General features: G+C 31.1%; 1 protein-coding gene across 5 annotated transcripts in view; it reads right to left on the minus strand.

The window, feature by feature from the left end:
- Positions 1 to 22,208, minus strand: part of ERCC6L2 (ERCC excision repair 6 like 2) — a 117,774-nt gene that overhangs the window by 86,069 nt on the left and 9,497 nt on the right. For all 5 annotated transcript variants that reach the window (XM_039880458.1, XM_039880457.1, XM_039880456.1 and 2 more), the window contains exon 3: positions 9,990 to 10,112. In XM_039880458.1, coding sequence (XP_039736392.1) covers positions 9,990 to 10,112 — 123 coding nt within the window. The remainder of the gene's footprint in view (positions 1 to 9,989; positions 10,113 to 22,208) is intronic.

Here is a 22,208-nt window from a genome sequence, read left to right on the forward strand (position 1 = left end):
AGTCATCAGGGCAGAAGACAGAGAAGCGGAATGGGAACGCAGAGAAACAACAGTTGATTTTACCAGCCCACTAAATAAAAAAGACAAAGGACACAACTAAACAAAATCAGGGATGAAAGAGGGGAAATTATGACTGATATCACAGAAATACAAAGGATCAGACAAGGATACTATGAAAAAGTATATGACACCAAATTTAATAACCTAGAAGAAATGGACCAGTATTTAGAAAAATACAACCTTCCTATACTGAATCAAGAACTGGAAAATCTAAATAGACAGATCAGCAGAATGGAAATTGAAACAATCATCAAAAACCTACCAAAAAGAAAAAGTCCAGGACCAGATGGCTTCACCAGTGAATTCTACCAAACATTCAAAGAAGATTTAATACCTATTCTCCTCAAACTCTTCCAAAAAATCAAAGAGGAAGCAATACTTCCCAACTCATTTTATGAGGCCAATATTACTCTGATACCAAAACCTGGTAAAAATAACACAAAAAAAGAAGAAAACTACAGACCAATATCTCTCATTAACACAGATGCAAAAATCCTAAAGTAGATACTAGCGAACCAAATATAGAAACTTATTAAAAAGATTATACACCATGATCAAGTGGGCTTAATCCCAGAGACACAGAGATGGTTCAGCATACACAAATCGATTAGTGTGATACACCACATAAACAAATTTAAAAGTAAGAATCATATGATCATATCAATAGATGCAGAAAAAGCCTTCGACAAGATACAGCATCCATTTATGATCAAAACACTTCACAAAATCGGTATAGAAGGAAAGTACCTTAATATAATAAAGGCCATATATTGCAAACCCTCGGCCAACATTATACTTAATGGTGAAAAGCTAACAACCTTTCCTCTAAGATCAGGAACAAGGCAAGGCTGTCCATTATCGCCACTCTTATTCAATATAACATTGGAGGTCCTAGCGAGTGCAATCAGACAAGAGAAAGATATAGAATGCATCCAAATAGGAAATGAAGAAGTCAAACTGTCACTATTTGAGGATGACATGATTCTCTCTATATAAAACCCTAAGATTTCACAAGAACACTACTAGAAACAATGCGCAAATAAAGGCTCTGGATACAAAATCAACGTTCAAAAATCCATAGCGTTCTTATACTCTAATAATGAGATGTAAGAAAAAAAAGTGGAAAAAATAATTCCTTTTGTAATTGCAACAAAAAGAATAAAATACCTAGGAATAAATTTAACGAAACATGTGAAGGACCTACATAATGAAAACTATATGACCCTATTAAAAGAAATCGAAGAAGATACAAAGAAATGGAAAAATATTCTGTGTTCTTGGATTGGAAGAATCAACATAGTTAAAATGACCATATTACCTAAAGCATTATACAAATTTAATGCAATGCCCATCAAAATCTCATCGGCATTTTTTAAAGAAATAGAACAAAAAAATCATCAAATTTGTATGAAAGCAAAAAAGACCCCGAATTGCCAAAGCCATCCCGAGAAAAAAGAACGAGGCTGGAGGCATCACTCTGCCCGACTTCAAATTATACTACAAAGCGACAATAATGAAAACGGCATGGTATTAGTAGCAAAACAGACACACAGACCAGAATCGAGAGTACAGAAGTAAACCCGTATTTATATGGGCAAATAATTTTCATCAAAAAAGCCAAAAACACTGAGTGGAGAAAGGAAAGCCTCTTCGATAAATGGTGCTGGGAAAACTGGAAAGCTACCTGTGAAAGAATGTAACTAGACTGTTGTCTATCACCACACACCAAAATTAACTCAAAACGGACCTAAATTAAGGACCTAAATAAAAGACCTGAAACAATAAAATGCATAAAAGAAAACATAAGAACTAAACTCAAAGACCTTGGACTTAAAGAGGATTTCATGAATTTGACCTCAAAGGCAAGAGAAGTAAAAGCTAAAATAAATGAATGGGACTACATCAAACTAAAAAGTTTCTGCTGAGCTAAAAAATCATCAACAGGGTAAAGAGACAACCATCCGAATGGGAAAATATATTTGCGAGCTACACCTCCGATAAGGGCCTAATATCCAAAATACACAAAGAACTCATATGACTCAATAACAACAAAAAAACAAACAATCCAATCAAAAAATGGGCAGAGGACCTGTACAGACACTTCTCCCAAGAGGACATACAAATGGCCAACAAATATATGAAAAGATGCTCAATATCACTCACTATTAGGGAATTGCAAATCAAAACCACAATGAGATACCATCTCACACCTGTTAGAATAGCTATAATCAACAGGACAAGTAATAACAAATGTTGGAGAGGATGTGGAGAAATAGGAACCCTCATACACTGCTGTTGGGAGTGCAAATTGGTACAGCCACTATGGAAAACAGTATGGAGGTTCCTTGAAAAACTAAGAATTGATCTACCATATGATCCAGCAATTCCTCTACTGGGTATTTAACCCAAAGACTTGAAAACTCATATTCGAAAAGATATTTGCACACTGATGTTCATAGCAGCATTATTCACAGTGGGCAGGACATGGAAGCAACCGGAGTGTCCTACGATTGATTGGCTAAAGAAGCTGTAGTACATATATACAATGGAATATTACTCAGCTATAAGAAGAGATGAAATACTGCCATTTGCAACAACATGAATGGACCTTGAAATAATCATACTAAGCGAAATAAGCCAGACAGAAAAAGTTGAAAATTACATGATATCACATATGTGGGATATAAACCTAAAAGCAACAAATGAATAGGATAAACAAACAGAGACTCATAGATGTGGACAATGGACTAGTGGTTACCAGAGGGAGATGGGGGGAGGGAGGAGTGAGAAAATAAAAAAATAAAATGTAAAAAAAACCCCAAAAGAATATACAGATGTCATTATAATGTACACCTGAAAACTATATAATTGTATTAACCAATGTTATCCCAATAAACTTAATTAAAAAAAGAAATCTAGCATAATAATATTACCAAAACCTGACATTCTATATCATAACATAAAATTATAGGAAAATAGCAATTATATCAATGGATAGCAAATCAATAAATATCAAATCTTGCAATTAAACATTGAAAAGTAAATAAGATATAAAAATGGTAATGACTAGTAAAATTATAATTATTTACAGAAAACATAAACTAACTAAATGAACAATAAATGAACCATTGTAAATAATAAAAAAATAAATAAGTATAGTTTTAATAAGCACAAAAATATAACTAGTTAGTAAACAAAATTTAAAAAATTCCATTTGTAACCAGAAAAATAGAAAACCTGGTTAATGTATAAGAAACAAAGACAAATGAAGAAAACTAGAAACTCTGAGGGGCACGAAATAACTCTTGAATATGCAATAGCTATAGTGTAAAAATATTCATTCTCCCTATATAAACCTATAAATTTAATGTAATACCAACTAAAACATCAACAGAGTTTTAGCGACTAGTTGGAAAAATTTGAGGAGAAACTAGTCCCACAAAATGTTAAAATACATTTGAAAGCTAAAATAATTAAAACTGTTTAACATTGGAAGAGAAATGAAAAATAAATCAATAGGACAGAAAAATATGTCTAGCAGTAGACCCAAATATATAAATGAATTTAATTTTTGCCCAAAAGTGACCCTTTAAATCATGGTGAAAAACAGCAATTATTCAATAAATGAAATTAAGATAAATAGCTAACAACCTGGGGAAAAAATAAACTGGATTATTAGATCAGTCTTTATAGCAAAATTAATTCTAGCTGAAAAAAGGTATAAACATATAAAATAAATCATACACATTATAAAAGAATCGTGGGTGAACATTTTTACAATCTCAGAGTACAAAATACTTTTTTCTAGGCAGACATAAAACCCTGAAGCTAAGATAAATATATTTAACTACCTAAAAATTTTAAATATACAATAAACAAGTCAAAAGCTGACTCTGAAAAGTGGGGAAGAAATATTTGCAAAACATATTATAGATTTAAAAATTAGTATCTAGAATATATATATATATATATATATATATATATATATATATATATATGCCTAAGGACTGGTAATAGAGGAATATGATTCAAAACTAGACTTGATTTAAAAATGGGCAAAGCCATTAAAAATGTCTTTTAAGTACCTGAAAGATATTCAGCCTTATTTATAATTAAAGAAATGCAAATCAAAGCAAGATACACTTTTTCTAAACTCTCGGACTGATATAAATCTGTGTGTTTATAACTAAAGTAGATGAAAATGTGAGAAACAGAAACTCTTATACAATACTAGTGGGAATATAAATCGGCGCAAGCTCTTGAAAGGGCAATTTTACTTCCAGCTATCAAAATGTAATATGTACCTATCAATAATTTCAGTACCTCATACTGTATAATTCTAGTACTAAGAATTTATCTTACAGTTATAATGGCAAAAGTTTCAAAGATAAATGCATAAAGATGTTCACATTAGTATCATCTGCCAGATAATCCTCTCAGTACAAATCAGGAACTAAAGAAATAGTGTATAGTAAATAAAATAATAGAAAATATTTTGGTTCGATCATCATTGAAACTGCTTCTGATGCTGGTATTGCAATTGCTAAACCTCTGCATTAACACTAATTATGAATTTTACCTATAATCTCTAAAGTTTTATCACATAAGATAATGTTTTATTATGATTCATTTTCATGAAGACTGGATTCCAATCTTGGCCTAAATCTAAAGAATCATTCCAAAAATTAACATTGGAAATTCACAGCTTGTATCTTTTCCTCTAGGAATTTATTCTTGGCACAAAACACTCATTCTTAGATGATTTATTCACACATGAAAAGTTTAAAAATGTATATAAGATGTATCATATTATACACACACATACCTCAAACCTACTACTACTCCTTAATTTGTAACATTCAATTCATTAAAAGGATGTTTTCAAGGATTTCCAACATTAATTTTATAGAATTCCATTGTAATTATGGCATTAGCATAATAAACATAAAGGAATTTATTTCTTCTCTAGCTATTTCATAGATTGTTTTTTAAAAAGGCACAAAGTTTTAAATGGACCAATATAAATTTTCCTTTCAAGAATTTCACTACACAAAATTATAATTTTTGTTTTGATTTACTTCTGGGGTAGGATGTCAGTGGTAATCCCATTAAAAACTTTCTTTATGGAACAGTTCAAATTATTAACTAGTTTTTTTATTCGTCGATGCCAATGAAACAAAATAACAAAAATAAAAATAAATCAATGATAGTGTTAAAATGCCTGGAAGGGCGCTACCATAAGGTCAGAACAGTGTGTGAGAACAGATGAGAACTGACATACTTGAAGAAATGAGGATTCCATCCAAGATCTATGTAAGGGAACACTTTTTTTTTTTTTAATAAAAGAGTAAGTTTTCCTAGAGGGCACCTAAAAATGATAACAACAAACAAAATAAAACAATAACAACAAACCCAACAGAGCCGAGGCAGCTGAAAGGACTAGATCATAAAAAAGAATGTCACTGTAAGTATAAATGAATTAAATTCTCTAATCAAAAGACAGAGTGGCTGAATAGATTGAAAAAAAAAATCAGGACCCAACTATATGCTACCTACTTGAGACTCACTTCATGTTTAAGGACACATAGACTGAAAGTGAGAGGATGGAAAAGATAGTCCATGCAAATGGATATCAAAAGAAAGCAGGGCTAGCTATATTGATATCAGAAAGAAAAAAAAAAAGATTTTAAACCAAACACTGTAACAAGAGACAAAGTCATTAGTAAATTATATAATTGAGGATATAAAAATTATAAGTTTTTATGAAGTCAACATCAGAACACCTAAATATATAAACCAAATAACAGACTTGAAGAGAGAAAATGACAGCAACACGATAATAGTAGGGGACTTCAATATCCCGCTTTCAACAATGGATAGATCACACAGACAGAAAATCAGTAAGGAAACATTGGACTTAAACTACACATTAGAATAGACCTAACACACATATACAGTATGTTCCATCCAATAGCATCAGAATACAAATTCTTTTCAAGTGCACAAGGAACATTCTCCAGGATAATATTTTAGGCCATAAAACAAGTCTTCATAAATTTAAGAAGATTGAAATCATATCAAACAGCTTTTCCGACCGCAATGATATTAAACTAGAAATCAATTACAAGAGAAACACTGAAAAATTCGAAACTACATGGAAGTTAAACAATTTGCTCCTCAACGACCAATGGGTCAAAAGAGAAATAAAAAAAAAATATATCATGAGACAAATGAAAATGGAAACACAACATATTAAAATTTACGGAGTGCAGCAAAGCAGTTCTAAGACGGAAGTATAGAGATAAAGGCTCACATTAAAAAAAAAATGAAAGATCTCAAATAAACAACTTACCTTAAAACTCAAGAAATTAGAAAAAGAAGGACAAATTTAACCCAAAGTTAGTAGAAGGAAGGAAATAACAAAAGTCAGAGTGGGAAAAAAGTGAAATAGAAACTAGAAAGAAAATAGCAAAGATCAATGAAACTAGAGCTAGTTTTTGAAAAAAAAAAACAAACCCAAAATTGACAAACCTGTAGCTAGACTAAAATAAAAGAAAGATGACTGAAATAAATAAAAGTAGAAATGAAAGAGAAGACATTATCACCGAGAACACAGAAATACAAAGGATCATAAGGCACTACTATGAACAATTGTAGGCTACCAAATTAGATAACCTAAAAGAAATAGTAAATACCTAGAAACATACAACCTACCCAGGCTGAATCATGAAGAAATAGAAAATCCAAACAGACTGATTACTAGAAAAAGAAACTGAATGAATCAGGAACCAAAAATCTCCTAACAAAGAAAAATCTAGGACCAGACAGCTTCACTAGTGAATTCTATCAAATATTTAGAGCAGTAACACCAATCCTTCTCAAACGCTTGTAAAAATAAAAGAGGAAGGAACACTTCCAAACTCATTTTATGAAGCCAGCATTACCCTGATACCAAAATCAGACAAGGGCATTATAGGAGAAGAAACATACAAGCCAATAACTCTGATGACCATAGATGCAAAATTGCTCAACAAAATATTAACAAATGAAATTCCACAGTACATCAGAAGGTTCATACACCATGATCCAATGAAATTTATTCCTGCTTTGCAAGAACAGTTTAACTTATGCAAAACAATAAATGTGACACATCACATTAACAAAATGAAATATAAAAATTATATGATCATCTCAATAGATGTCAAATAAAACATATGATGTAAAAAAAAGCATTTGACAAAATTTAACATCATTTAATGATAAAAGGCTCTCAACAAATAGAGTATAGAAGAAAATTACCTCAACATAAAAAAAGGCCATATATGACAAACCAAGCTACCCTCATACTTTTTTACCTTGTCCTTGACTAAACCTGCCTTGTTCTTCCCCCTCTCTTCCTTCCTCCTTTGCTCTCTCCCTCCTTCCCTTCTTGTCCCTCCTTCAACATTTATTATGCACATTCTATGGGAGCCACTGAGTTATAGGTTTTATTGTAGTCATACATGACTTATGATTCATATCAAAATTCCTGAAGCACCTGGCCAAACTCGGGTCATGTGCCTGCCCCTTAGCTGGTGGGTTGAGGGGACACAGTTATTGTAAGGGGCACCTGTGAAGGGCCTTGTGAAAGAATAGACAAGTAACATATCCATCACATGTTTTTCAAATGCATGTAGATCCTGTTGTGATTAGTAAAACATTGTGAAGATACTATTGGGATTCATAAAATATATCTTAATTCATATCAAATTAACATTGCTTTTGTCATTATTATTTTTAATCAATATATAAGACTATTATTTTGTTAGTGTCTATGGATTTTCTTTTTGATGTTGAAAGGGGGTCCTTTATACCACCTAAACCTCAGGCTTTGGAGTAAGACAAATTTGGGTTCAAATCTCACTTCTATAATGTATTAGTTGGGTGACTTTGGGCTAGTTGCTTTTTTTTTTTAACATGGATTTTGTTTTATTTATTTATTTTATTATTTTATATTAGTTTCAGGTATACAGTACAATGGTTAGACATTTATGCAATTTACAAAGTGATCCCCCCGATTACTCTAGCACCCATCTGGCACTATACACAGCCACTTCAATAATATTGATTATATTCCTTACGCTGTACTCTACATCCTTGTGGCTGTTTTCTAACTACTAATTTGTACTTTTTAATCCCTTCACCTTTTTCACCCAGTCCCCCAACTCTCCTCCTCTCTGGCAATCAGCAATTAGTTTTCTGTATCTGTGAGTCTGTTTTTGTTTAGTTTGTTAAATTTTTTTATTCCTTAATTTCCACATATAAGTTTATTCATAAGGTATTTATCTGATTTATTTCACTCAACATAATATCTTCTAGGTTTATCTGTGTCGTTGCAAATAGTAAGATTTTATTTTTTTATGGCCGAGTAATATTCCATTGTATATATGTACCATATCTTCTTTAGCTAATCATCTATTGATGGCACTGAAGTTGCTATTGTGAATAGTGCTACCATGAACATAGGGGTACATAGATCTTTACGATCTAGTGTTTTGGGTTTTCTTTGGATAAATACCCAGAAAAGATTGAAAATACAGTAAATGAATTAAGAATTCAACTGAAGGAGGTAGAAAAATAGCAATACAATTTTCATGTAACCTGGGAGAGAAGTTTGAAAAAACTACAGCTAATGGCAGAAAAACTCATACAGTGCATTGGTTCAACATCAGGAATGGGATGGGAAGGAAAGCAGAATAACAAAAAAAGTAGAAGATGGGAAACTACTAGTGGAATGCATCATAAACAATGTCACCTATACTTGGGTCTATGAAAAAGTAGAGTAAAAATTCTATCATCCTTCTGGACAGGAATTAGCTGTGAGGATGAACGGGCTCAGTTCAATGAGCGAATCTCTCTATGCTTTTTTTTTTCATTATTGTGTTCAATTATCTTTATTACAAACATTTTACATGTAACTATTTCTGAGTGTTGGTTCAATTAGGATCATCCCTTTGGTTAGTAATTAAATGTGTTTATGTTATAATAATAATAAAAATGAAGAGAATTTAAAGTTATAATAATTATAAGACCATAAACTAATACTTCTCAAAATTTTGCACTGAAAAGCCCCTAATGATACACAAAAGTGAACCTGGACTTCTCAGCAATCATATATGAGACTCTTTTAAAACTTTTGGAAAGTTGTTCATTACCCTTAATATAATAAAGATTTCATAAAATTATTTTCTTCATTTCTATACAGTTTCCTGGATACTGAGTCACATAAAAGTCAAACACATTAGTATATCTTTTTTGCATTTCATTATTTTGTTAGAAATCTCTTATTTTTTTATAAAAATCATGTGTAAGATATTTATAAATATATATGTAAAAAGGAGAAAGCTGACATATGGACATGAATAGCACTCATAGTCCCATGGCAGAGACAGACACAAGCCTAGACCTTAATCTTTCTGATGCCGACTTTGATATTCCTTGTATAAGAAGAATTTATTTTGTATTTTGGAGATGTAGTCTGCTAAGCAAATTAAATATCAATGATACACCTTTGCTCCAATATCTACAATGGTCTCCTTTTCATTCCCACATAAATAAAAACAATATTATGAACTTTAACTAATTTTACATACACATTAATGAATATTTAACAAATTAACCAAAGTAAATCACATAAATCTAGCCAAACAAAAGATTGAAACCCCAAAACAAGTTCAAGCTGAAATTATATTTTGCCATTCTGAGAGTCAATCATATTTAACTTAAGGGCAAAATAGGCAATCCTTCAAAAATTAGGTCTACGAAATAAATATTTTAATAATGTTTTTAAATTCTTAGGTTTTAAATTTATACTATAATACATGATGTTTAAAATTTTCTATGTTTTTGCAATACCAGCTTCATGAGTTGTATACTTCTAGATATCTTACCTTTTTTGATATAGAAAGAGGGGGCTCCTTTTTCAGACTTCTTAGTAAAAATTCTGGCATGTTATTTTCAATATCTTCACGAGTTCCCCTTTTATGCAAAACTGCAGCCAAAAATGAAATAACCTAGAAAAAAAACCTTTCAATCAATGTGTATAATGTATCATGATGGACAATTTTACTGCTTATATGACTACCAAACTCTAGTGATAAACACTATTGGTTTTATTTGTATTAACAAACAAATGTATAATATACATGTTATCCTTGAATACAGTAAAAAAAATTCTAACATTGCCATTTCTTCATGATAAGTTCTACCTACTCGATGAATTATTTTTTCATCTCATCAGCTGGGACATTATCTTCTTAATTGTTTAGGAGACTAATTCTTCATATTCTCTATTAGAATAAACTGTGTACATTCTTTTTTCCTTATTAAAAATAAACTTCTTAAGGGTAATATTTGGCTCATAAATTTGTACACTTTTATCCAATAAGTAAAGGTGGAATAATAGATTGTTATTTTAAGATAGACTAAGATAATTTATCAACATACACATCATTCCAAAAATCAAGTGAGAAAGACAAACAGATATAGAAAAAAGGAAATATAACCTCATATAATGAAGAGCAAGAAATAGCTAATCAATTAGACATTGGTTCAAATTTCAGCCTTAGTTGCTTGGCAGTTATGTGGACTTGGGCCAGTTCGTTAACCTCTTTAAATAACTGTAAAAATACCTAAAAATAGCAAAAATAATATCGGCAGAGTTGTTTTAAAGATTAGAGGGGGGAAGTATGACATATCCATATGGGGGAAAAATTGATCATTATTTTTGAAAAATAAATCATTAAATAAATATTAAAACCTAAGGAAAAAAATGAATTAGCCAAGCTATAGAAAAAGAATATTTTAGCATAATGTAGATACCTATAATCTGAATCCTACCTGACAGAAGAAAAAGAATGGTGCAAGAGAAGTATTTGAAAAGATAAAGGCTGAAAATTTTTAAAAACTGAATTAAAAAAAAATCAAACCATTTATTCCAAACGTGCTAAGATTAAGCCAAAAAAAAATTTAAAAATCTACAAGTAAATGCTTCATTAAAAAAATCTGCTCGAAAATTAAAAAAAAAAAAAAAAATTTAAGCAGCCAGAGGAAAAAAGAGATGACCTACAAAAAAGTAACAATTTGACAAATAACTGACTTTGCAGCCGAAACCATTAAAGAGCTATACAACTGAATGCTACTTGCAAAGCACTGAAGAAAATAAAAGCAATCTTGTTTTATAACCAGTGAAAATATCATTCAAAAATGAATATAAAGATATTTTCAGACAAACAAGAACAAACCCAATTTATCTCCCAAAGAGCCACACATTAAAAAAAAAAAAAAAAAAAAAAGAAATTACTAAAGGATTTTTCAGGCATAAGGGAAATTATCCTATGTAAACAGTGATTCAGGGTAAAATTAAGATCAACAAAAATGATAAATATATAGAAAATGTAAATGTATATTGACATTATGAAACAATAATAATTATTTTGTTGTGATCGAATTAAAGAATTAAAAGATATTAAAAGTATCAAATAACAAATGTGAATCAGAAAGTGCACAGTGTAGTTATACTATTCTGAGGTCCTTTTGCTGTGCAGGAGGAAATAAAAATACTAATTAACATTAGATTTTGACAAATCAAGGGTATCTGTTGTAATCTCTGGAGTAATCAATAGAAGAATGCAAGAAATAAAAGTAGAAAAATCCACAAGCACAATGGTACATTTTGAAATAACTCGGTAAGAACAAACAAAATAATATGTAACATGGTTAGCAAACCTGACCTAAAGAACATTTGATAGAACACTGCATACTGCTGCAAAAAAAAAGTTCCAATGAAAGTTTGTGTATTATGTGCCACTGAATCGGCTCTCTGACTCTTGGTGACCCTATGAATGAGTGATGTTTACAACATCGTTTTGTCAACAGCCCTGATCAGCTGCTGTAGACTCATGTCTATGGATTCTTTCATGGAGTCAATCTATCTCATATTTGGTCTTTCTCTCCTCCTGCTGCTTTCTATTTTTCCCAGCATTACCATCTTTTTCAAAGTAACTGCCTTCTCATGATGTGCTTGAAGTAGGATAAGTTCAGTTTTGTCATTTTTGCCTCCAGCAATGTTTTGGGCTTAATTTGCTCTAGAACCCACTTGTTCATCTTTCTGGCAGTCCAGGGTATCTGCTGAGCTATCCTCCAGCACCATATTTCAAATGAATCTTTTTTTTTTTTTCTTACGGTCTTCTTCACTGTCCAACTTTCACATCTGTACATAGTATGAGGGTGTGGATGATCTTAGCCTTGGTCTCTAATAATACATCTTTGCTCTTGGTGATCTTTCCTAATTCATTGCTGCCCTTCTGAGTTTCAGCATTCCCTTGATTTCTTGGCTGCAGTCTCCACTGGAATTGATGACTGAACCATGGTAAGCAAACTTTTTAACAATTTCATGTCTTCACTGTCTATGTTAAAGTTGTGTATTTATTCTATAGCCACAATTTTTGTCTTCTTGATATTCAAATGCAGTCCTGCTTTAGCACTTTCTTCTTTCACTTTTATCAGAAGTCATTTCAAATCATTGCTACTTTCTGCTAGTAAGATGGTGTTATCTGCATACCTCGAGTCATTGATATTTCTTCCATTAATTTTCATTCCTTCTTCTCTGGGCATAGACCAATTTTTTGTATATGTTCTCAAGTACAGATTATACAGTAAGTTAAAATGCACCCTTTCTGACACCTTTGCCTATAGGGACCATTTCATCTCTCCATAGTCTGTCCTGACTGACGGTGGCTTCCTATCTACAATACAGGTTACACATCAGGACAATCAACTGCTGAGGCATGCGCATTTCTTTCAGAGCAGTTCATAGCTTTTCATAATTGATGCAAACTAACCTTCTGAAATTCTTTGGAGCACTCCAGTATCACATGAAATATTTACCGAAGCTGACAATGCCAAGTCATAAAGCAAATGTCAACAGAGCTCAACAGAAATCATACAGAATATGTTCTTTGATCACAATGCAAGAAACTATAAATAACAAAAATATAAGCAGAAAAACCCCCAAATGTTTAGAAAGTAAGGAATATGCTTTAGAAAGTAAGAAACACTCACAATGAATACTAAAAAATAATTTGAGTTGAATAATTATTTCATATCAAACTTGTGGAATACGCCAAACGCCATGCCTTAAGGACTTAAATGCATGTATTAGGAAGGAAGAGAGGCTGCTAATCAAATGTTTGAGAATCTATTGTAAAAATTTATTTAAAAAAAAAACCAGAAAACTTAAATAAAAAATTAACAGAACATGAAAATGAATACAATAAAAAGGATCAACAAAACCAAACGATCATTGTGTGAAAAAATTTTAAAAGTGATAAACTCCTGGCAAAATTGATAAAGAAAAAAGAGAAATTAAGAGGCAAATACACCAAAAAATATATATCGGACATAATAAATGCAAAAAACTGAAAATTTAGATGAAATTGAGAAACAGAACTTATTGAACTCATCAAAACTAACACAAAAGGAAACAGAAAATTTACATATTTATATAACTATTAAAGAAATTGAAATACAAAATTATAATCCTGCCACAAAGTAAACTAAGGGCCAAATGGCTTCACCAACAAAGTCAACCTATAATTCTTAAGAAAGCTATAATGCCAATCTTAAACAAACTCTTCCAAAGTTTAGAGAGATGAAATGTTCTCAACTCATTTTATGAGTTCAGCATAATCTTAATAAGAAAATTGGACAAGATTATAATAATACCAGAAATTTACAGGCCAATTTCTTTTATACAGAAGCAAAACCCTTAAAACATTAGCAAATGGAACATAGAAATATAAAAAAGGAATATACACCAAAACCAAGTTAAATTGATTCTGGGAATGAAGTTTGGTTTCACCTTCAATATTTAGATATTAGGTGTTAGGTAGGTATCATAGGTATGATACTTAGCTTTCCTAACTCTTACTTTCCTTAAAATAAGAATAGGATGACCTATTTTATTATGAGATAACTACATTTTATATAAAGTGGTACATTCACTTTTAACACACTGTGAAAAGTGGAGAATGTATATTTTCATCACTTGAGCAATCACCAAAAAAAATAATGCAAAGAATATTTTAAAAATCAATAGACAAATTAAAATGGGATTCTAAAAAACATCCTATCAACACAAAAGAAGGCAGGAAAGGAGGAATAGCAAAACAGAAAACAGTGTGTTCAAACAGAAAACAAATAAAATGGTATATCCAAATCCACACAAAAGAGGAATTACATCAAATATAAATAAACTAACTACTTGAATGAAATATCAGAGATTGTCAGACTGGATAAAAGAGTTGTCTACAAGAGATATACTGTAAATATAAAGACAGATTGCTTGAAATAAAGGGTTGGAAAAAGACATACTATGCAACCAATAAGCATAAGAATATTGGAGTATTAAATCAGATAAAATAGATTTCAAACAGTATTACCAGAAATAGACATTTCATAATTATGAAGGGGTCAATTCATTAGAAAGACATAACAATCAGAAAGGTTTATGATCCTAATAACAGAGCTTCAAAATACATGAAGGCAAATTTGTTAGAATTAAAGGGAGAAATAAATAAAACCACAGTCATAGTAAGGAATTTTAACTTTCCTCCCAGCAATTAATAGTAAAAGAAATAGAAAATCTGAACACTATCAATCACTTTGACTTGCTAATTGGTATTTATAGACTATATCCAACTGCAGACTACATATTCTTTTGAAATACACATAGTATATTCAATAAAATGGGACATTAAAAAACTCTCGGTAAATTTTCAAACTACTAAAATCTTATAGACTAACTACTATAGAATCAGAAAACATTAATGATGAGATATTTAGGAAAAAATACGTAAATACCGGCAAATCAAATATGCACATAAATAACCCAAGGATCAAAGAAAAAAATCACAAGGAAAATGAGAAAATATTTTGAATTACGTGAAAATGAAATATAACATAAAAATTTGTGGGATACAATAAAGCAATGCTTGAACATAAATTCAGAGCATAAGAAGGTAGTTATGAAATTAATGACCCAAGGTTCTATCTAACAAGCTAGAAAATGAAGAGTGAAATACATCCAAAGTAGGCAGAAGGAAAATAATGGAGATGATTGCAGAAATCAATGAAATACCAGACAACAATAGAGAAAATTAACAAAGCTAAAAGCTGGTTCCTTGAAAGGATAAATAAAAATCAATAAACCTCAAGTTAGGCTAATCAAGAATAAAATAGGGTGTATACAAAATATCTATTAAGAATGCAGAGGTATCACTCAAATCCTACAAACATTAAAATAATAATAAAGGAATATCATGAATAACTTTATGCTAATCAATATGACAACTTATATGAAATAAATTCTTTGAAAAATACAATTTGCCAAAACCGACATAGCAAGAAGTAGAAAATTTGAATAACCTCATATCTACTAAAGTATCTATTAAATTCATTATCAATTACTTTCTTTTTCCTTTAAAGAAAACTCCAGGTCCAAAAGATTTCACTAGTAAATTCCAACAACTATTTAGGGATAATATAACACAAACTTTATACCAACTCTTCAGAAGAGAGAAGGAAAAAAACACTTCCCAATCTATTTTATGAGGACTGCATAACCCTGCTACCAAAACCACACAAACATACTACAAGAAAACTTACAGACCATTATCTGTAATAAATGTAAATGCAAAAATTCTTAAAATATTAGCCAATTGAAACCAGCAATATATAAAAATAGGACCTCATTACTAAATTGGGCTTATTCCAGGAATATATTGGTTAAACATTAAAAAACCAATCAATATAAATCATATTGATTCATATACTAATATATTCACAGAATAAAGAAAAAACATGATTATCTAAATAGAAGCAGAAAAAGTATTTGATAAAATTTAATACACATTAACTATAAAAAAATCTCAGAAAGTAGGACTAGAAGGGAATATCCTGTATCTGATAAAAGAAACCACGAAAATTCTACAGCTAATATACTTAATACTAAAATACTGAATGCTTTCTCCCAAAGATTAGGAATGAGATAAGGATGTTACTCTCACTCCTTCTATTTGAATTGTACTAGGGTCCTACCCAGCCAGTGATGAGGCCAAAAAAAGAAACCAAAGACATAAAAATTGAAAAAGTAAAACTGCCTCTTTATGGATGAATTGATTGTCTTTATAGAAAATCACAAGGCATCTACAAAACAACTACTTAAACTAATAAGTGAAGAATTGAGCAAGGTCAATACACGAAAACAAATTTGATTTTTATATACAGTCCCCCCTTACCCATAGGGGATATTTTTCAAGACCCCCAGTGGATGTCTGAAACCACAGATAGTACAGAGCCTTATATATACTATGTTTTTTCTGTAGATATATAACTTTTCTCTTAAAGGAATCACTTTACGACTTCTCTTTGGAATATCTGAATTGTCAGAATCACTACTCTTGTGTTTTGGGGCCACTGTTAAATAAAATAAGGGTAACTTAACACAAGCACTGTGATACTGAAACAGTCAATCTGATAACCAAGCCAGCTACTAAGTGACTAACAGTCAGGTGGCGTATAGAGCATATATACTATCATGGACAAAGGGATGATTCATGTCCTGGGCAGGACAAAGCAGGATGACTCAAGATTTTTCACCATACTACTCAGAATGATGCACAATTTAAAACTTATGAATCGTTTATTTCTGGAATTTTCCATTTCATATTTTAGACCACAGTTGACCACGGGAAACTAAAACTGCAGAAATTGAAACCAAGAATAAGGAGAAACTAATATACTACCAGCAAAAAATTGGAAAATTAAATAAAAAATACTCTACTGATAATACCATCAAAAATATATTAAGAATGATTATTTTCTATTCCTTGCTGTGTCAGTTTTGGTGAATGAATTTTTAAAAAATATGTGTAAGGCCCAAAATAAAACGATAAAACTGCTGAGAGAAATTAAAGACCTAAATAAATGGAGCTATTGCTCCATGTTAATTCTCTCCAAATGTTCTATAAATTCAATTTAATTCAATACCATTAAACTCCACAATCCTAACAAAAATCACAACTGATTTGTTCATGGAACTTGACAAACTGATTAAAACTTTACACGGAAATACAAAAGTATAAAAATAAACAAGGAATAACAAGAAAGTAATTAACACAAATTTGAGAATAAGGATAGTCAAATTGAACAAGGGTACAGAATAGAAATACCAGAAACAAACCCATACATATATGGACAATTCAGTTAAAAAATGGGCCAAGGACTTTCTTAGTCACTTAAGGCTGCTATAACAAATTACCATAGACCAGGTGGCTTGAACAACAAACTTTTATTTCTCACTTTTGGAGGCTAGGTAGTTCAAGGTCAAGGTGCTGGGCAATCTGGTGTCTGGTGAGGGATCACTTCCTGCAAATGGCAGTCTTCTCATTGTATCCTCAGATGATGGAGAGCAGAGAGGAGGCAAATTCTTTGGAGTCTCTACTTACAAAGGCCATGAGGACTCAACCCTCAAGACCTAATACCTCTCAAAAGACCCATCTCCAAATACATTGAGAATTAGAATTTCAACACATGAATTTGGGAGTGACACAAACATTCAGTCTATTGCAACTTGAATACACATTTCTCCAAAGATATACAAATAGCCAAAGAGCACATGAAAAGTTGTTCAATATCATTGGTCATTACGAAAATACAAATCAAAACTATAATGAGACACCACTTCACATGTACTAGGATGGCTACAATGAAAAAATAAAACAGGAAATAACAAGTGATGGCAAGGATGTAAAGAAATAGAAAACCTCATATACTGCTGGTGGGAATGGAAATAGTATAGCCACTGTGGAAAATGGAACAGTAGCTACCCCCAAAATTAAACACAAAATTACCACATTTCCCAGTAATTCTACTCCTAGGTATGCATACATGAGAAATGAAAGTATATGTTCACACAGAAACTTGTACACAAATGCTTATAGCAGCATTATTCATGATAGCCAAAAGGTAGAAATAACCCAAATGTCCACCAAAGGATGAATGGATAAACAAATTGTGATATTTATACAATGGAATATTATTCAGCTAGAAAAGGAATGAAGTACTGATACAAGCTACAACTTGGATGAGCCTTGAAAACATTACACTAAGTGAAAGAAGCCAGACACACAAGGCCAAAATTGTATGATTCCTTTTGTATGATATATTCAGAAAAGGCAAATTTACAGAGACAGAAGGCCAATTAGTGATTGCTGGGGATGGCGGGAAGGGAAAATGAAGAGTGATTACTTAATGCGTACGAGGTGTTTTCTGTGGTGATAAAAATGTTTTGAAACCAGAGAGAGATGAGAGTTGAACAACATTGTGAATGCATTAAATGCCAAGACTCATATACTTTAAAATGGTTAATTTGTTATGTGAATTTCAGCTCAATAAAAAATTATAGCTTGCATTTTTATGAGAATGCATTTGTATATTTTTGGAATTATCAATATTATTTTAGTTCTAAAAAAAGTAAAAAATATATGTAAAATGTCAAGCTGGTACATACTAATGATTCAATAAACAGGAGCTATTTTTGTTAGCATCATTTTACTTAAGAAAGAAGCCTTTATTCCCTTAAATAATTTTGTATATCACAATAAATAAAGTATATTTTCAGTAAATTGTTACTAAAAGATTAAAAATGATGATATACAAGAATGGTCAAACTTGTGCTGAGTTTTAAAATTTTCTAGCAAAATTTGCATTCCTAACTCACATTATATAAGGCAGTATAATGCAGGAGTTGTGGCAAAAACTTTGGAGTTTGACCAACTAGCTTTATATGTGACCTTGGGTAATTTACATTAACTCTATAAATTTCAATTTTTTCATCAATAAAATGGGAACAATATGCCTAATTAACATGTATGTTTAATGGAAAATGTCTATCATAAGCCTGGCATATAGGGATCATTAAATATAAGCTATAACCACAGAAACATACGATACCCAATTCAACTTAAAATTCATGAGTACATTTAATAAAAATATATTTATTGCCTACTACATGCCAGGTTCTGTGCTGGATGCTGGAAAAAGTTAGATGAAAAGCTTATTTCTATTCTCCAGCAGTTTGAAATCCAGCTGATTCAGAGGGAGATCTGGGGTATGGGTGGAGGGGTGGAAAGAAGATGAGTTGAGAAAGCATGGTTGAGAAAAAAATAAACCAATGAACAAAAACTAAAGTTATTGAAGAATTCACCAAACAATTGATGTGAGCAAAAATTCCGATGCACTATGTAGAACCCAGATTAAAGGAGGCAGGAAGAATATTCCACAAATAACTGAGTTTAAGCATTGGACAATTTAAATATTTTTAATATAATCTCAGTAAAAGAGCTTTGATGCATGCTCCACTTTATAATTATTTTAGTATGTTAAGTTAATGTTATTTATTCTTTGTATTAAAAGTATGTAATCTAATTTTGGAATTTACTGAATTCCCAAATGATATAAATATTCATAATATTTTAGGTTCTGACCACTTCCTGGAATATAATTTAATGCTGAAAGAATCACAGAAAATTTATAATTAAAAATTTAAGCAACTAATGAGAAAGAAACACGTGGAAAACTTCTACAGTTAAGGGAAGTGTCCTATTTCTTGATTTGAGTATCGGTACTTCCTCAATCACTCGCTCACTTGCGCCCTCTCTCTCTCTCTATATATATATGTATATGGGTATTTGTCAAAACTCATTGAACTGTATAATTAAGATCTGTGCATTTTATTATTTGTAATCACACTGATACATATATTCTTCTGCATAATAGGCAATTGGTCCTCGAAGTCTACTGAAAAGGCAAAAAAGATACCTATTACATACTATATGGCAATTTAAATGAGGTAATATAAAACCTAATCTGTTGCTTTGCTCTTAACTCATCTATGGATTGTTTCATTATAGGAAAACTATATTCCTAATTATGATAACTCATAATTCTACCTGTTCATCTATGCACGATGATATATGCAATCTTAATTCTAACTTAATTTGTGAAATTCCATAAAACAAAGATATGTGAAATGTCTATTTTGTTTAAGAATCTCACTTTTGTAAGAAGTTTTGTAGAAGGAAACCAAATTAATAAACTCTAATTATGGATTAGCTTTACTTAATAAAACCATTAATGATTAAAAAAAAAAAAAAATCTTTGCACCTCATTTAAATCATCTATACTACCTCCGAAGATTACTCACCTATCCACCCTCCAAAAAAGTAAGTTGAAGTAAAAATAAACTTGACCTTAGTTGAGAATACACACTAACTGGAGAGGCTAACTAAAACCACTGACAAACTTTTAGCTCAATATATTAAGGTAATGCTGTCAGTTATAGCAGTAATGTGTCAACATCTAAAAGGCACAAACAAGGAGAACAGGAAGAATAGCACAAGTGAGTTTTACAGACTGGGATTGTAACTGACACTCAGCACTTCTGCCCTCATTTCTGTTGACCAGACCTTTCACAAGTCCAAAACATGCAAAGGAAACTGAAAAATGTTCTGGCCCCAAATCTGAGAAGGCGAAGTGGAGATCTAGCCATCTCTGTCATGCTATACTAGTACAGTAGAGGTCAATCTTAAGTCACAGAAGGTGAATGGCATATTTACAATGGTTTGAAAAACTAATCTTTAAAAAAAAGAACATTTTTAAATGTGGAATAGTTATAAAATTGTTCAGAGATGAAAAGAACAAAAATGAGCATTTAAATCAGACACATATAGAATAGTAAAAGTCCAGAAACTGCATTTCAGAAATAAAATATCAGTCTGGGAAGATTTCTGTTTTTACAGGCATTCCTTTCTACATGTCAGGCAAACATTTTTATAGGCCATTTTCCTTACAGTAAGCTCATGATATACAGAGTAAATCAGAGGCAGGGAAATAATGCAACCAACCTTAGATCAACAGAAGGCATAGCAAAAATTGTCTATTTCTTAGAGGATCAAAAAAAAAAAAATCCTACATTCCTTATTTTTCATCTCCCTAGGAGACAGAAAGGTGAAAGAGTACTTTGAATCATACTTCGAAAAGTATGATAATTTTTTCTTGCTTAAAAACATTAACAAAGCACTGTTTTAAAATGGGGACTAGTCCATTTGTCTTCAAAAACTTCTATCCCTGAAATCTGAACTACATGCCAGAAAAGAAAAGCAATTTATCTTTAAAGCAAGAGAACATTTTTGTTTCCTCTTTAAAGGGTCTGTGGCTCTGGAGATTAATTAGTCTCTCTCGCATTGAATATTATGACATTTTCTCCATGAATGAAAATACAATCAACATTATTTTTTCTTTATTACTATATTCCTGAGTGAAGAACATGACTCGTGATCAAAAAAACTTTTAAGTTTAGTATAAGTTTTGAATCTAAGATCACATTATCAAAAAAATGTTATTGACAATAACCTAAAAAACTATAATTACCAGCAGTCTCGCCATTTCCCTTAGGAATGAGGTTTACTATATATAGCTTTTTAAAATGATAGCCTTCAGTGATGATGTCTTTGATTATATAATATTCAATAATATAGAGACAAAGATTCAAAGAAAATCTTTATAGTTTACAAATTTCTCTCTCTCCTCTGTTGCTCAAAAAAGTACTATCTTCAAATAGTAGATGGGGAAATAAAAATGTAAAATACATGTTGTACTTATTTAATAGTTTTTAAGACTTTGTGCCTATGAAAACTAATTACCAAATTAAGACAAAAAAATAATTTTGATTCAATGAGTGAGATCTTCTTTTATGATAAACCTTTCAAACACTGTACTAGAGCTATGCCTTCAATGAAAAAGAGAAGAAAGAAACCCTTAATGTCTGAATTGATATCTCTCAAATTAATTCTAAATTTTGGTAGATTTCAAAAGCAAACCCAATAAAAAGCAAAGGACCGGACTAGATAATGACCCTTTGGCTTCGTTTCTTTTTATCACCATTTGTGAACTGTGTAAGTATAGTGATCATGTGCATTTATATTAGGTTCTTTAGTGTCTAAAACAGGGGCTAACTCACATTAGGTGCTTAATAAATGTCAACTCTT

This window comes from Pteropus medius, unplaced genomic scaffold (genome assembly GCF_902729225.1).
Source record: "Pteropus medius unplaced genomic scaffold, Ma_sr-lr_union100, whole genome shotgun sequence".
NCBI lineage: Eukaryota > Metazoa > Chordata > Mammalia > Chiroptera > Pteropodidae > Pteropus > Pteropus medius.